Source organism: Aythya marila, assembly GCF_965140915.1.
Source record: "Aythya marila genome assembly, chromosome: 2".
NCBI lineage: Eukaryota > Metazoa > Chordata > Aves > Anseriformes > Anatidae > Aythya > Aythya marila.
Window position 1 is genome coordinate 107485387 of NC_139043.1, and position 17584 is coordinate 107502970.

The 17584-nt window shown below is 38.8% G+C and overlaps 1 protein-coding gene across 1 annotated transcript in view; it reads right to left on the bottom strand.

Moving 5' to 3' along the window:
- Positions 1 to 2358: 2358 nt before the first annotated feature.
- Positions 2359 to 17584, bottom strand: part of ROCK1 (Rho associated coiled-coil containing protein kinase 1) — an 84825-nt gene continuing 69599 nt past the window's right edge. The window contains exons 29-34 of the mRNA XM_082753348.1: positions 13278 to 13348; positions 9358 to 9446; positions 8179 to 8257; positions 7794 to 8055; positions 6830 to 7037; positions 2359 to 2641 (exon numbers count right to left, since the gene is read on the bottom strand). Coding sequence (XP_082609474.1) covers positions 2638 to 2641; positions 6830 to 7037; positions 7794 to 8055; positions 8179 to 8257; positions 9358 to 9446; positions 13278 to 13348 — 713 coding nt within the window. The 3' untranslated portion in view covers positions 2359 to 2637. The remainder of the gene's footprint in view (positions 2642 to 6829; positions 7038 to 7793; positions 8056 to 8178; positions 8258 to 9357; positions 9447 to 13277; positions 13349 to 17584) is intronic.

Here is a 17584-nt window from a genome sequence, read left to right on the forward strand (position 1 = left end):
CTGTAATTTGCATGTCTAGACTTTATTATTACAGTATTTCAGTTGCAACCTACCCTAGACATACAGGTCAACATAATTTTACACTTCATTATGTCTGCTGCTTTTTTTTCCCAAGGAAAATCAGCATTTAAAAAGAACTGCAGCATTTCAGCACTGGCACGTCCTGTCACTTCCAGAGCTTTTTAGCAATCTGTAGAGCAAATCCATTTTTTCCTCCTCCCACCAGTCATTGTACATTCATAGCAGGTTTTACGCTTTTTTTCCAATTCATAAAACACAGACTTACAAGATACATTTTTAATGTTTTTGAGAAAGATTAATTATTCAAGAGAGAGGCTCTGATCCTGTAGACATAAACCAGTTACAAAAAGGAACAGTGGAAAAGCAATGCAAAAATTCATCTGGTTTGGTGCGTGACCTGGCCCTTGACCTTCTTGCTCTAGATTTCCCATAATATATTTAATCACCCTATTACATTATTTCCCCTCCAGGTCCATGAGGAGAGGCTAGAGCAGGTCAGGAAGGTAGTCTTTACTACGTGCTTCATCCACAGCTTTGAAAATTGCTGACGTTTCTGATACAGCGAGCTCGACACAGGGGAACCTTTTGAAATCACCACATACCGTCCACCTATCTACGCTTCCCATCACTGTGACCTTCAAAGTCACAATTGTTTGCGTAAAACTTGTCCCTACTGGTCCAGTCTTCTGAAGACCGTGGCGGATTACCCAGGGCGGCTCACAGACAGCTTCATGGCATGCACAGGCTGTTTTTCCTCTTTGGAGCAGGGTTCCCTCCCCTCAGATAAGACTTCTGCATCATGAAGGACGAAGCATCTTTACACCAGAACCTTCGTGATCACAAGGCAAGTTCGGCTGGGTGGCTGAATAATATAATTATGCTATTACAGCAGGCCAGGAGAATAAGGGAATGAAAAAAATTAATATGGTGTTTACTAATTCATGTGCAATAGCAAAAAAAAAAAAAAAAAACATTTTGGTCCCCTGATGGAAATGCACCTTCTGCTAGGACCTGTTGCAATGTCTGAATGCTTAGAAAGACGTGTAAGATGCAGTCCGGAGAAAACACCATGCCAGTCATTTTCAAACGGGTCCTTCCATAAATTACTTTATTTCTCATTAAATGAGCACAGAGTCATAACCATATTAATAACAGATATGTTTATTATTACATATCCATCAGTGCGGCTTTCAATACCACTTGAAACATGCATATCGTCCTAAGGACGATTCAGTTTTCCAGTGCTTCTTATTTAATACACAACTGCAAAGCCATTATAAATTACTGAGGAGGTATTTGGTTAAGAAATAAAATAAAATAAAACCATACTGCCCATACCATGAATGTATTCCTGCTACAAAGCAAGAAAGTCTGACAGCATTTACTGAAATTCCTGAATTACCTGGAGCTTGTGTTATATGCTTTTCTTTTTGCATTGCCTACACATTTCTTGCCTTACAAACCAGAACCAGTCCCTTTGTAAGAGGAATTCTCGTTCAAAGACTGTATTTAATTTAGAAAATTCATCTAGCGTCTACAATACTTAAACCAATTAAAGTTCAGTAAAAGCCACTGATATACAATAGTTTTGCTTTTTTTTCCTTTTTCTGAGGTTTCCTTTGTTTACTTTTACATTTCTACATTTACTGACATGGCAATAATACAATTATCTCAAATTAAGGCACTAAAAGGACAACGTAAAACTCAGTAAAAGTGTTCTAAGAATAATTTACATTTCAAACAGTGCATATATGTTTGTTAACTTAATGTATGTTATCACTTAAAAATTGTAAGGCAATACATTACACAGTTATAGAAATGATGTACCCCAAAATATGCTTCCAAACTCGGTTCTCCTTACTGTTAGTTCCTAATGCCTCTAATAGTAAAAGAATTCAGTATGGCTTGGCAAAAATGCATAGATTAAAGGCAATTACTTGTTTTCCCCCCCCCGCCCCCTTTACAAACCTGCTGAATCGGTATTTTGTAAAGCATAATGCAAAATATTTAACACTTTGATCCATTCCATAGTGGGTGATTAGCATTAAGGCTGTTAAGAACTCTGCAGTGAAGGCACTGAAGTTCAAGTGATAAGGCTTCATTTTTAAGCTAGTTCTGCAGTCTTCAAGAGCACAACTTTGAGTCTTGAAAGCAATTGCAGTCCTTCTCATTGAGAAACCTTCCTCCTCTACTCCGTTTCATATGCTCATCTTGACATAAATATTCCCCTCACAGGGTAAACAGTCTTCTTCTTTCACTGATACGCAGAAAGTTGGCTGTATTTCATCATGATTGACAGGCTTGCTTTTTTTTTTTTTAATCCAAAAAGGCAGCACCTTTTTTTTTTTTATACACCTAGCTAAGCTTTATTTGCTTTAACTTGCATTACATAGTAATAATTAATCTAATCTACCTTTAGGCAAACCCGCAATTAAACACCCTCAGCGTGCTTTTGTGCCAAAGCAAGGAGGAGACAGTAATAGCAATCTTAACCCTGAAGCCTGTGATAGTTATGTTGAAAGGAACAACAGCCTGTCTGCACTGCTCGGTGTGGTTAAAAAAGCCCTGTTTTTCAGACCGCATCCCAGGAGATTCCATTAAGCACTGTACATGTGGTTAGCTGGAACAAAGAAGAAAACAGACAATTAATACTAAATGCAAAAATTAGTTTCATAATATTGGGGCATTATGGTAAGAGCCTCACCGTAGAAAATACCTCAGTTAAATTATTTTTCAATTGACATCTGTAACACTAAACACATCTTCCACAACGCGTTCTTAATTTCTGACAACATTACATTTACACAGAGATCAGGCAGACGATAACGTTAATCATTTACCAGTAAAGCTGCAGTAAGAGTAAACAATCATGAGTGTATTTATGGCAAGCGTAAGGTGACCCTCTTTCACTTGCAGGACAAGAAAAGGCTTTTGTCGGGCTAAGAGCGCACACATGCAGTTGCCAGAGCTCATCTGATACACAGGAGTTTTGTGTTAAACATGCATTAACTTGATCAGGTGCCCAAGTCCAAGTATATTCAAACAAAGCACCTCAACTGTGCTGATACAAAGAGCATAAATTAGCATGCTATAAACTAGGAAGCGTAGGTTCAGATCTAGAAGCAGTACTGCAATTGCTAGCAAGTTCATTATGAAGGTCTAATTCATATTTATTAGTGGTAAGGCATTAAAATGAGGAGGAAGACTTAAATGAACTTATATTTGAGGTTCGTTTTAATGGGTCTGATACACGTCCCATAAAGTCAATAGAGCACTGCCTATCAACTGCAAAGAAAGCCAGATCAGATCTAAATGAAATGTAATAAAAAATGTATTAAAGAGTGTGTTAAAGTCTGTATCCGTTCAATAAGATATAGAATGCCTGCTCACAAGGTAGGACTTCATGAGACTGGACTGTGCTATTCTGTCTGACAAGACAACAATTTCCAGATACTTGGTAACAGCTAAGATAAAAGTGCATCCCATAAAAAACACCACTGCTTCTCTTACTCCTTTCCTCTTACTCCTTAAGTACAGAGGTCAGGATGAGAACTGCAGGGTGCAGCAACTTGAGTTCCGGGAGGCCAATCTAACAACTCCCTGATACCTGAAAGGAAAAGGGTTCCTCCTCCACTTATCTTCCCAGTCCCAGCGGAGCAGCCTCCTACCTACCTTTCCTCAGCTTCAGCAGTCACCACACTTCTCAGTGTGCTGATCCCACTCACCAAATAAATGTAGCGTTCTTTTTGACAGGCAGGAAACTGAGTTGTGGACCTTTATGAAAGGGACCAAAACGCTCAGCTCACGTACCTACCCAGGAGCAAGCGACAGAAGAGCAGGGAAGGAAGACAAAACAAGAATCCTCCCCTTAGAGTGGAAACCAGCTGTCAGTATAGCTCAGCTACCGTCCAATCACCAGTGAAGTGTTCAGTGTAAAAGATTTGCTGTAAATTTATTTAATAATCTAAACATCTGGTACATTAGAAGTGACTTCTCCTGCTGGAAGTCTGATGCCCCTTCCTGGGCATACAGAACAGCTTGAAAGAAGTTCCTACCCAATCTTTTTTTTTTTTTCCTGGTACTTTTAAGCTTGGTGTAACTCCAAATCCTTCCATCATTCACTCACATCGCCTGCAAGTGCCACGCAAGCCCCGTTACGCTGCAGTTAGCCCAGCTTCAGCTGTCTCCCCTCTACACAGCGGGGCTGGAGCGTGCACAAAGCGTGCACAAAGCCGCCCAGCAGCTCCTCGAGCGTCAGTGCCGTGTGCGGGCTCCCCACCTGCCTCCTGCATGCAGCACAACGGGCTGGCAGCACGCACATACCTAGCGCTCTCGCTGGTCAAGAGCTGTGCCTCTCTAAATTGTTTATGCTCAACATGCTTCTTCCTCCACACTCGGTGCCTACAATATGCAGCAGTAAAACAGTTTGCCGTAAATTAATTACGTGTTCTAAGAAACTACGTCAATATTAAACATCGTTAAGAAACAAGATTTCTAAGGTCAAATACTAACTATGTCACCAAGTTCACTAATGGATACAGGCCAACTCTAGGAAGAGCTGGGAGAGGGAGAAGGGATGTAAGGGTTTCTTTCTTGTTGTGCTTCCTCCTGACGTTTTTTCTCGATTGAAAACATTCCTGGATTAATTCTCTGCCAGAAATAGATACATTTACTGAGGTAATCTGTGAAGCTCAAAGAAGATAAAGCAGGAGCGTGCAGCTCTCCTCCTTTTAGTGCTAGTGAGCTATTAGGATTGTTGTATCTCTGTATGTCTCAGCCAATGATCTTTAAAATAATGTTTTCTCATTCAAATGAAAGCTCCTCTTCACTACCTCCACGTTTCTATGATTCTGTACCATTCTAACAAGACAAGTGCCCACAGGATTAATTACAGAAATTGTGTAACTGATCTCCCCAAACAGACCCATTCTTTTAAGAGCTACTGTAAAGTTTCACATACACAACTGTTCACCCTGTAAGGAATTAGCTGTAAATTTGGGTCGTGCTGAAGACCACCATGAACAGCATCTCCATTAAGACAGAATGAAAAAGAATTAATGAATTGATTTAAAAAATCAATCACTACTTTTGCTGTTCCTTACTTACCAACTCCCTGTATAACTGTAGTTGGCAATAGGGCAGGTGACAAGAATCCCAGTCTTGCAGCATCACGTTAGCTGCTGGTGGATGGCAAAGGTGACCCTCTGCACCTTACACTTGGGTAACTATCAATTTAAACTATGAAATGTATGCTGTGTTGGGCTTGTATCCTGTCTGTTTTTAAAGGCAGACCTTTTAAGGTCTGCTTTTAGTAACCAGTTTCTAGAATCCTCTGATTATTTTTCTATCACATGATATATAAAAATCACTTGGTATTTTTTTTCCCCAGTCACAGACCAAGAGTATTTCAACAGTTCTATTGTAAATAAAGATGTTAAATAACAACTATTAATGATGCATATTTTAAATCAGCAGATGCAACTTAGAGACAAATTTTTTAAAAGATATGGCTAATCTTGGTGGGGAGAGAGGTAACATTTTTTAATAAATCCCAGAAAGTTGAGGACTGAAGGAAGATTAAGTTTGGAAACACTGAAGTATTATGAAGCTTATGGAAGTTGGGAGAAGTGGACATTCTGTAGACAAGAAGATTTAACAAGATTTCACATCTAACTGTCCACCTATTCAGTTATTTGGGGGGAAAGGAACATGCGTACTGTCAGAAAGCAAGTTAAAAATCAGTACGATGTCCTCGCATTAAAAAAGAAATATATTTTAAATCTGGCCCTGGTTAATGCACAGGGTCACAAATAGCTCTACCAAACAACTGATGAGATAAGAGAAGACAGGGAATGAGTGAGCAAGGAGAAGGGATGGAATCATCATTTAACCTGCCTGACACTAACAGAAATAGCATAAACAGTCCGAGAATCCGGAAGTTTCTTGGTGGCTTCTGACACAAACCCATGAATCCCTGGTTGATGAGAAGCTCAATGTGAGTCAGCAATGTACATTTGCAGCCCCAAAAGCCAACCATATCCCAGGCTGTATCAAAAACAGCGTGGCCAGCAAGGTCGAGAGGGATGATTCTCCCTCTCTGCTCTGCTCTCATGAGACTGTACCTGGAGCACTGCTTTCAGCTCTGGGGCCCCCAGCATAAAGACATGGACCTGTTGCAGTGAGCCCAAAGGAGGGCCACGAGGATGATCAGAGGGCTGGAGCACCTCTCCTATGAGGACAGGCTGAGAGAGCTGGGGTTGTTCAGCCTGGAGCAAGAAGGCTCTGGGAAGGCCTTCTGGGAAAGCTCTTATAGTGGCCTTCCAGTACCTAAAGGGGGCCTCCAGGAAAGCTGGGGAGGGACTCTTTGTCAGGGAGCATAGTGATAGGACACGGGGGAATGGCTTTAAACTAAAAGAGGGGATATTTAGATTAGACATTAAGAAGAAATTCTTCACTCAGAGGGAAGTGAGATACAGCAACAGGCTGCCCAGAGAAGCTGTGGCTGCCCCATCCCTGGAGGTGCTCAAGGCCAAGCTGGATGGGGCTTTGAGCAACCTGGTCTGGTGGGAGGTGTCCCTGTTCATATTTTCCATATGTGAACTGGTAAATATACAAATGACAGGAGAATTCTGTCTATTCCCCCTTTCAGGATTTAAGCAGAGATTTAGACCACCAATTCAACAGCGTTAACAATAGAGTTATTTCACAGTTTCCTGTTAAATAAGACTTAAAGAGTTTTTTGTTTTGTTTGTTTGTTGGTTTTTTTTGAAGTTAAAAAGATCCATAGCTTTTGTAGTTTATTTCTCACCTAGTTTTTCCAGAAGTATTTTTAACAGCTTTTCGGAATGACTGATTTGCTGAGGATCTTGTAGACATAGTTCTAGGAGACGCTCGAACGAAAGTAGATGGCGGGTTCTTGGGGATCTTCTTTACTAAATGAGTCACCCACTTCTTCTGTTCATCTTGACAGGATGCCAGTAGCAACATGTCTCTTGCTGAAGTTACATCGTAACTCACTGTACATAAAAGGTAGAAGATGAATCAGGGAAAATTTGGATTTGTTATCAGAACAACAAATTATGACATACCAGTTGCACCACTGGAAAAAAGAACAGCTTCTCTATACGTACTTGTATCTGAACGTTTTATGTATTTTTAGAAGGCAATAAACAGCAGGAGAAATTATAAATACTGTTGTTGGTTTTTTTTTTTTCAATTGTTGTGTCTCTTCATTAAAATTCTTGATTCTAACTCAAGAAATGAGACATTTTACACTCATTTCAGTCTTACGCTGGAGAAGTTGCATGGGTACCTCATGACTGACTTCCAGAGTACATACTCCAAGTGCTCCATTTCACAGGAGCACAGAAAAAGAAATCTTTACTCCAATCCATGAAGTGGCCGAAGAACCACTCTTCAACGGTCTTAGCATGGACTGGTGATGTGGCTAATGTATTGTCACTAACTGAGGCTATGCACAAGGACAGAAAGAATGGTCTGGGAACCAAGCAGCTGACCAGTACCTGGGCAAAAACCCCCAGGTCCTCAGCAGAGCCACAACAGTTACACCACAAAAGGCCTCCCTACGCAGGCTTTCCACAGCTGCCTGTCCATAACCAGCATTAACGGTATTAGTGTAACAGTATCTTTCATATCTAAAACATAAAACTAAAGAGTACAACACTTAAAGTGCTTTTATTTTCATCCCTTAGGTCAGGAGCTCTGGCTAAAAATGCAGAGAAGATGGAATGCTACAAAAAACATGAGTGTACCTTTGCATGGTGCAATTAATTCCTCCTTTCTATCCAAGTGGTCCCTGTGGCACTTCACATGGCATCTTCGACATTCCAGGGCAGCAGGGGGTTTAAAGACGTGCCAAAGAGGTTTGGCACAGGCCTCACAGTTGGCTGGGAAGTGGTATATCGTTGGAATAAATTCATGGCCTTTGTGATTTAGAAAATTCGTCTTCTCTGCCGGCTGTACTGGTTCTACCTCCAAATCCTTCCTGCATTCTCCCTCATTAGCATACAGAATCTAAAAAAAAAAAGGGAATACCAGCATGTTACTGCTGAAGCACCACATATTTTGTATGTTTTTCCAAAGACAACTCTGAACTTTTTGAAGGGAATTAGAAACGACAATTCCCTTCTTTTTTACCTGGAATATCTTAGGAATTTCTTCAGTTTCTGCTCTATATACATCTCCTTGAGTTACAGGTCGGACGTGGAACAGCTTACTAGATTAAAAGAAACATAAATCAGAAAAGGCTAAAAGGTTACTGTCAAATTACTTTGAAGTTCTTATAAATCCTGTTTATGCAAACAAAATTATATACTCCAAGGCTGTAGTATGGTTTCAGGAATTCACTAAAATCATACAGATCTTGTCTATCCAGGTAAAACCAAAAGTTTGGAAAGAGGATGATCTTAAAATGGATTAAAGATCCACCCTGGCAAATTTACCTGTGAAAAAAGCTTTCAAAATCTTCCTTAGAACAGTGGGTCTGATTATTGCTAGAAAAGCATATTTACAGCCCTAGAAGTAACCATATCAAGCACAGCAATATTCTTTTTCACTAAATCATGTGATTAACTGAGAATCAATCAATGCAAGAAGATCACAAAAGGCAATCTGGGGCACTAGGTGCTGAAAATGCTGTTAAAATTGGAACAAACATCATCCTGCACTGGGGTAAAGGCTACAAGTCCATCCAGCCCAATGCTCTCTTTTCAACAGTAGCCATAACAGATGTTTATGAAAAGAGAGTAAGAAAAAGCTCAAAGAGAAAATAATGCTTTTCCTACTTATAAGCAATTGGCAGCGTAAGTGCTTCCTGAGTTTGTGATTACTTCCAGACCACTACATTTGTTATGTTAGTCACTGGCAGACCTATTCATAAATTTTGAAGCCTTTTTCCACTTACTACTCTATGACATCCCATAATGCTGGTCAGCTGTTCAAACATCACCATCGTGTAACAGCAATGGGCTTCAGTCATATTTGACACATTTTTCCTTTATGTATCACCAATGCAGAGGGAACACAACTTATTTTTTCACTTGAAATACATAGAAACCATCTGGAAAATTTAAAAATGCTTTGGGCTTGGTTAATACTGAGCCCTTCTCAGATTGCTAGAAAAAGGTGTGAGGCAAAGGGATGAGGATCTAAAAACAGAGTTTATACCTCGTTTGTGTGTGCCCCACAGCTATCATAACCTGAAAATTCAAAGTTATTTATGGACTGTTGAATCCAAGTGCCTAGGTTTGTTATCAGTGATCTCAGACACCGCTCTTTTGCCTATCTTTATGCAAAGTCAACGATAACTTCACTTACTCTATGTCTAGTACCATGGATGGGTTAGACTGGTCCTTGTCCTTTTCATCGTTATAGAACAGTATCTTTTTACTGCTCACCACGACATACTGGGGAAAGAAAGAATAAAACAAGTTAAAACTGCATTTAAAAAAAAAAAAAAAAAACAACATTTAAAAGCACATAAAAACCTGAGTAAAGTAAGGTTTTTAAACTAATATCAGCAAACACTTGTATCATTATCCAGCCAGCTATACTCCAGCCACAGTGATTGTGTGCTATCACTGGAGAACTCTGAAATGCCCACGACAACTCTGTAAGCCTGTCTGTACACAGAACTCAAACTTCTGTTGCTACAGGGATGTTACTATGAAAGTTACTCCATCCCTGAGCAGCTCCTGGAATGCAGAGTCTGTCACTTACTGATAAGCTGAAAACACCTCCCTTAGTCTAGAGACCTGCAGGACTCACCGGTACTTTGCACCAAACAAGTGGGGGCCTTTCCTACAATTTCTCTTTAATGGACCAGTGTAATAAAAAGCAAAAGCAAAGCAGCAGTAAGAGCAAACAAGTCACACTCTGGTATATATTTCAGATGCAGGAATAAACTGAGACAGCAGAGTAAACGTTTGCAGATGAAGAAAAAAAGAAATGGACATTCTTTTGCTGCATGCCACTTTAAAGGTCAAACCACAAAAGCACTTTCCAGAATTGTAAAGATGCTAAGAAACAGAAATATTAAGTAATGTGATTAGTTTATTTTTTTCCCTAGTATTTTAAAGCTCTTGCTAAAAGCCTACATATTAACATAACTATCCCATGCTACTGAAAAAATAGAGTACTTGAGAGTGCATGGGATTCTGAGGAATATGGAAGAGCTACTGGGAAGGCACCGAGAGTTTTAGAGCAGGAGTGGGTTTCAGGCTCCAATTCCAAGAAAATACCCAAATGTTGAGTATGCCTGCAGCATCTGCCCTCCTGTCCCCAAAAGAGCAAAGATATAGTCCTCAACCTAAAGCATGCAGACACCTTTCCAGTGCTGCTCATAATCACACAACTATAAATGTTTCACAGAATGCTTTGGGTTGGAAGGGATCTTAAAGCCCACCCAGCTCCAACCCCCTGCCATGGGCAGGGACACCTCCCACCAGCCCAGGTTGCCCCAAGCCCCATCCAGCCTGGCCTTGAGCACCTCCAGGGATGGGGCATCCACAGCTTCTCTGCGCAGCCTGTGCCAGGGCTTCACTGCCCTCTGAGGGAAGAATTTCTTCCCAATGACTAATCAAAATTTACCCTCTTTTAATTTTAAGCCACTACCCATTGTGCTATCACTACACCCCCTGACAGTGTCCCCTCTCCAACTTTCTGGTAGGCCCCCTTTAGGTACTGGAAGGAAAAACACGTTCATATGACATGAAAAACAAAGCAAGCTGTTCAGACAGAATAAGAGTTTTGTAACCCACAAGCAAGTTTAAAGATTAAACATCTTTAACCTAAGCACTTCCCAGTGAATTCAGACCTTTAGCACTTGCTGCTTGATGCTCTTCAGTAGGACCTACCAGTCCAATGCCTTTGCTACAACTGTCCATAAGCATAAGCTCATTGACAGCTGTGGCAGTTCCCTCCTGGCAGTTTCAAGTGTTTTAGAAACAAGGTTTTAAATAAGTCTGACCTCACAATCCAAGTACACAAGTTACCTCAATAAGTTTACAGAAAAGTGCTTTTAGAACGTGTTGCTCAAGCTGCATGCTACAGCTGTACACAAACTACTGAACTGCATCTAAACCCACAAAAGGCGTTGCAGGGTTGTTTTTTCTTTGCCCCCCCGCCAAAAAGGGCTTTCACCTCCTCAGTCAGGATTCTTTAATACAAAGTCCGACCAACTTGAATAAGTACCAAGTAGTAGTGGTGTGAGTCTGTGATTTTCTCCACTGAAGAAAAAGAGTCTGAGCTTGTATTCCTTTGATCCAATTCAACAGAGAGCTGATGCCTTCTCTGCCTTTGAAGTACACACCTCTGCCTTTCACAGATAAGAGTAAGGCCTTAAAATGACTACTACTAACAAATGCAAATTCTGACTGCAATTGAACTCAGTTATCACTCTGCATACAAGTGTTGGTGAAAGAACAATTCAACCTCACAGAAAAGTTAACTAATAAGGCATGCAACAGCTTCAACATCCTGTTATGACCATGCAAAAAAGTATTTTTATCATCTCAACTTGGGATGAAGTTCCAAATAAAAATATGGCTAACCCATTTTAATGATAGCTTGACCTCTAAGCTCAAGTCTTTCTTCTCAAATGAATCTTTTCCACACTCAAAAACTTTCTAACTTGAGCTAAATAACTGAGGGCATGGGACAGAAATCAGAGCCACTGACATCTGAGTCAGAAATGTGGCAATTCAATTTCTAACAACTCAGACATCAATCCAATTATTCTGCTAATACGCTTCACAGTTACAGCTGCTGCTAATACAGTTACAGCTTTCTCTTTAACTTAACCTGGACGTGGCTATATTTGAGGTTCCACACCTCCCACTAACCACCAAACTGAAAGCTAATTAGAGCAGGAGCACATGAAGAGGTTAAGTACAAGCCAACTTGTTTCAGATGCAGCATAGTTCAGCCAACAGCACACACACCCAAGTTAATGTGGTCCCTCACTACTGGGTCTGTGGTTTGAATCTCAGCTAGCTTAAGGATCTTGTCAGCATGATTCATTTTATGACAGAGGCATCTATTTGTAGCTCAAATTCCTTCCAAGTGCAGGAATTATTATTTAAAATAGCAAAGTATGAAATATCTTGAAGGATCTAAGCATGCCTGAAGAAGCTCAGATAGCCTTTCGGTGGAGAAGCTGCATTTATCACAAGTTTACAAATTTAATCATCACAGAGTGAATAAATATTCTCCATTTCTAGAAGACAAGTACATAAAGCTGCCAGATGTATTCTGATGGAAAAAGGATGCAATATTTTAGATAATCTAGAGCAGAATAAAGCTACATGATTTGTGGCAGAGGCACTGCCAAAAGTCTGACAGCAAGCTGGATAAATCAATCGTGAAACAACAGAAGTCAAACAGCCTTAGCTATCAAACAATTTTTGATACATGTTGCACATCCATTACATCAATCCTGGAATAAATTTACAAATAGGTGTATTTCCTGAGGCACCTGAAGAACATTCTAACACTATTGTCATTTGACTCAAATATAGCACCAAGAAAATCCTTGATCTCGTCCTTTAAATTCCATCCAGTTCTGCTAATACAGAGGCATTGAAAGACACAGCAACTAGAAGCCAACTGAAAAGCACTTAAAGTATCTGTTAACAAACCTAAGGTTCCAAACTGCAGTAATCAAGCAGTTTTAGTATGGTACTTGATTGCACTGACTCTCATCTGAGGGTCTGGGGGAAATACTTTAAGTGGTTGTTAGTTGAAATAATGTAGAGCTTAACCCTCACTCTTCACAAAATATTACTGGTAGTAGTCTGACAGACACACCACCTTCTACAGAGGAAAAAAGATAATACTACTTTCTTTAGAGTGGGAATTCCATCAGAGAGGCCCAGTTTCTGAGATTAAGCCAGTCTCTTCAAGAAACTAACCACTTTAAAATACGGGAAAAGGAAATGTCATTGAAAATTATCCATGACAATTTATAACGAGAATGAAGACCAAGGCAAAGTAGAATCCAAACAAGAATCATGATTCTAAGATGCTCATTGTAAAGCATTTCCTCAACCACCTGTTAAAAATCTGTACAACATTATTATCACACTGAACTTGTTTTTCTTTTTTCCTTAATAATGTCTAGGCACTAAATAACTCCAATAATTTTGTTTAAGAAAGATGAGTTGTAAAGCAAATTCCATCATTACTCTATGCCTAAAAAGCTTTTCAAAGGAGTTAGGGAAGAAAAAATCAATTTGTACCTGTTTCTTCCAGCCATACCGCTTTATATTTCCTTTGTTTGGTATTGAAAGCCAACCTTCAAGTCTTGATTCTAGTTCAAAAGAAAAATAAATAAATAAAATTATATATTTAATGATAATAAAAAACAACACAAAGCAAACTACTACTAGAAAGGAACATGTACTACATGCAGTAATAGGCAATTACCTATTTAGCAAAGCAGAATAAAAAGCACAGCTGAATAAAATGAAGATAAGCATTTATTTCATGCTCCGTCACAAGCTAACACTATTATATAGTTACTGTAGAATAAAGTGAAACTGTTATCCTTGATGCCAACATCTGAACATAAATGGTTTGCAAAGGGTCAGGCACAGGGAGACTGCTTTGAAAATGTGTTACAGCTTAAATAGAGGACTATTAAGAGCTTTTCAATGTAAATATCATTTACGCTCATAAGGGCTACATGAAAATATTCAGCAGGAAGATGCAGCAAATAAACCAGAACCACATTTTCCAAGGGAAACAAAAAAGGAGAGCGCACAAGAGCAAGCAAAGCTACACAGGTGTTCCATTACTCACAGAAGATAAGCATAGGAGATAAATAAATAAGGAATGCAGGAAGAATCAACTGGATATAAAGAATAAGAAACAGGCATTTTATTCACATTTTCAGTGGACAGTTTTCCAAAGATTAATGTAATAACTTGTTTTGCTATCACAAAACCACTAATTTAACAATTATACAAAGAAGGGTCACAAGAAAAATTAAGTCTGCCTAATGTGAATCGTGGTCTCAAAACTTCCTCCAGCTGATACTGTCAGTTTATTTTTACTTTTTGATAGATTTTATTAAAATTACGTAGCCAGGTAACAGAATCAAGAAGCCATGCTGACTATCTTGACTCCACTAATCAAAACTGACAGAGGTCTCAGAGTTTTGTAAATGGAAGAATGAAGTAATGAAAACGAAATTTTTCATTCCAGAACTACAAATTAACCTCTATTTTTAAAAAATCATGTAATATTCTAATGATTATAAAAGTGTAATTCTGTAAAATAAAGCATCAGTACAGAAAAATAGCTGATAATTATAAAAGAACGCATACATTAGTTAACTTGAACAGCAGCACTAAAAACTTAAAGACATCACATTAAAATTTGCTGAAACATTCTCCACAAATATTTGTGTAAGAATGAGCTACTGGTTCCCTTTATAATCCCATGATAATTCCGTGAGGTTCATCCCAGTAAGCCCAGTAATGCAGATATTGTCTATACGCTTTGTTTTGTAAAATTACAAGAAGACTGACAGTCCAGCCTTTTACAAGACATTAAAATTAGGCTTGGGAAAATAAATAAAAATAAAAAATAAAAAATAAATAAAAAATAAAAAATAAAAAATAAAAAATAAACCTTTCCAACATCAGCCATACAGCACACAATATTTGAAAGTAGAATATACTTTAAAAAATAGAATCACCTCTTAACATTTCTCCACATACTACAGAAAATCCTCAAAATACTTGGGGGGGGGCGGGGGCACTGAACTACCAAAATTACAGCTGGGAGAAAAGCGTGTCAACAGAACTCCTTCCAACATGAAACCTGCCTGGAAAAAAGAGAAATGTACTTCTTCCCTGCCTCTCAAATTTGTGTAAGAATTGCAGGGGGTTGGGAGGCTGCCTCTCCTCCTCCCAGCTCTTGATACTTGGGGGCTTTGGAGAAGGAAACATATTTCCTTCATGTTCGCAGGCATCACAGCTAGTTCTTACCTTATTTTGAATATTTGTTCCTTATGATCAATTTTACATCAAGAGAAGATTCTTTCATTTTTAGACATTTTAGAAATATCCCAAAGCTCTAGTCCTCTGTTGCAAAACGAAGTGATTTGTTTTGAAGAACATACTACAGACTACTGAGATTCAAAAGGAACACTACACATCTGGGGAAAGAGTGGCACAGGGCAATTTGAAGAGAGATCTACTAACACATTTTTAAGATGCACCAGGTACTATGATGCCTATACAGACAGCACGAGGAGGAGTATTTATCTGAGTTCACTTTATTTCAGTATGTTTTGGAAGAAATTTCAAAGGAAGTGGAAAGTGGATGAGCTGTTAAAAGTGAATTGGTTGACATTCCTTTCTGTTCACTACAAGTCTATTTTAGTGATCAAATACTATTTGAATGAGGAATAATTTCTGAGCTGTGAATAATGTCTTGCAGTTGAAAATATTTTCTGAATGTACTCCTTTTCAGCAAAGCCAACATTTGTCTGGAACTAGATGTACTCTTGAAAGGGCAGATGAGCCCTTTCGTTCCAGCCATGCCACAAAGGTTTGTCTTGAGTACTATTTGCAGTGCATTTTGATTTCCCTTGACCAAGTTAGCAAACAACTGCAAATGTTCATCTGGATGTTTCACAAATATCTGATCCAGAAGAAGAATATTTATGAGAGTTCTGATTAAGTAGTTAGGAAAATGTGGGCTATCTAGACTATAAAAAAAGAATCTTCCAGCTTTGTCTTTAAAAGTAGGCTGAAACCTATTGCCTGACAACTTCCCCGTATTTTGGAAAGAATCCCAGAACCTAAACGTAGTATTCCCAACCCAGAAAAAACAAGATAGGCCTGAAAAATATGTTATGGCTAGCTGGATTCAAACAGTATATGAAGAAAAAAATATCTGTGAAAGGTACAGTTATTATAATTATCTGCCAGAATATATTAGAACAGGGATTTGCGTTCTAAATATCTTCATGGCTGTTATTCATATTGCCATCACTGTAATTCAGTACATTAAACAGGAGTTCTAACAGTATGCCTTCAATAAAATTACAAAAGACAACCATTACTGTATTGATTTATGAGACTACTTGTTGTTTTGGAGCTGAGGTGCCCTTATAATCAATACACTATGTTCTCTGTTTTCAGGAATCCCTGCTCCTCAGGCTCTTCCCATAATGACAGAAAAAAACAGGGATTACTACCTCACTAACTTCTTCCAGTCCACATTCCAAAAAATCATTCACCTAGATGGTCCACATTCATTATTCTATCCTGCCCACGTAAGACATTACTTAATAACATACACTGTAAACTACTCTGTCTTCCATTTAAAACTGCAGGGCAACTCAATTGTTTAAATTACCTTGCAAATCAGATTAAAAGAACTAATTCACAACAGGTTACATGCTGCAGAAGGATCAGAAAAAAAAACTTTGGAGTTCGTGATTAAGTTTTGTCTTCACAAAGAACAATTCTGCTAGCAAGTCTTAATACTTAAATGATTGTAAAATCTAGCCAGAAGGAAGAGGCTTTCTAAAGGCATCATAAAAAAGGTCGTATTTCAGCTGTTTCAGCAAGAACTCTAATGTGAGATATCAACTGAGACAATAGCTACTGTCCGAATTGATGATAAAAAGTGAGAATTATGGGAATTGCTTAGAAGTGAATATAAGAAAGACTTTCCTCTGCCTTCTCATCAGTAGAAAAATCCTGAGACCAGCCTGGATCACCTGAATAACCTGATCCTAATCTTGGGATTAAGTAAATTGTCCTGGAGGTACCATAACTTGAGGGGAGGGGTATTTAGTTCCATGACACACAGACCACCTCCAAGTGAGATGTAGCTGTGAAGAATACATTTTAGTATTACCTTGAGCTTATTCTAAGAATTTATCCAAGGTCTTCTGACACCAAAATTTCACAAGATGCTCTTCCTGTAAATTATGAATTCTCCTCCTGTAGCCTCTCTGGTGACTAGCACCCTAAGCTCCCTGAATAGAAAAAAGATCCAACAGCCTGATCCCTCCACCTCTGGCATGCAAGATAGTGGAAAATGCCTAAGAATCACAGGTTTCTTTGGAATGCTGCCAACAACACTATTGCACCATTTCATACCAAGCTTTTTTTTTTCCCCTCAATTAAACCAGAAACTGCCCATCATCAGAATTGAAACCATGGAGTCGTTCTATGTTTACATTATTTTGTGTTTTCATTTTTTCCCTGGTGATTTTTTTTTTCTTTTTTTTTACTAAGAAAACAGGAAACTGAATAAATCATACTGTATTTATTTAGTAATTCTACTGTTTGCATTAAATATTCTAAGGAATGTCTTTCCCTTAAAAGCAGATGCATCAGCTAGAGAATCTTGTTGACTACCCATCAGATCCACGTCTTAAACACGAAGCTATTTGTGCTCTGAAGAAACGTCTGTGTATGAGTTCCTCACCAAAAACTGACCAAATACTTCAGAAAACATCTGAGAACAAGAATGGAAATGCTACAGAAGTGATGGGAAACTAGCACACAGTTGAAGACAA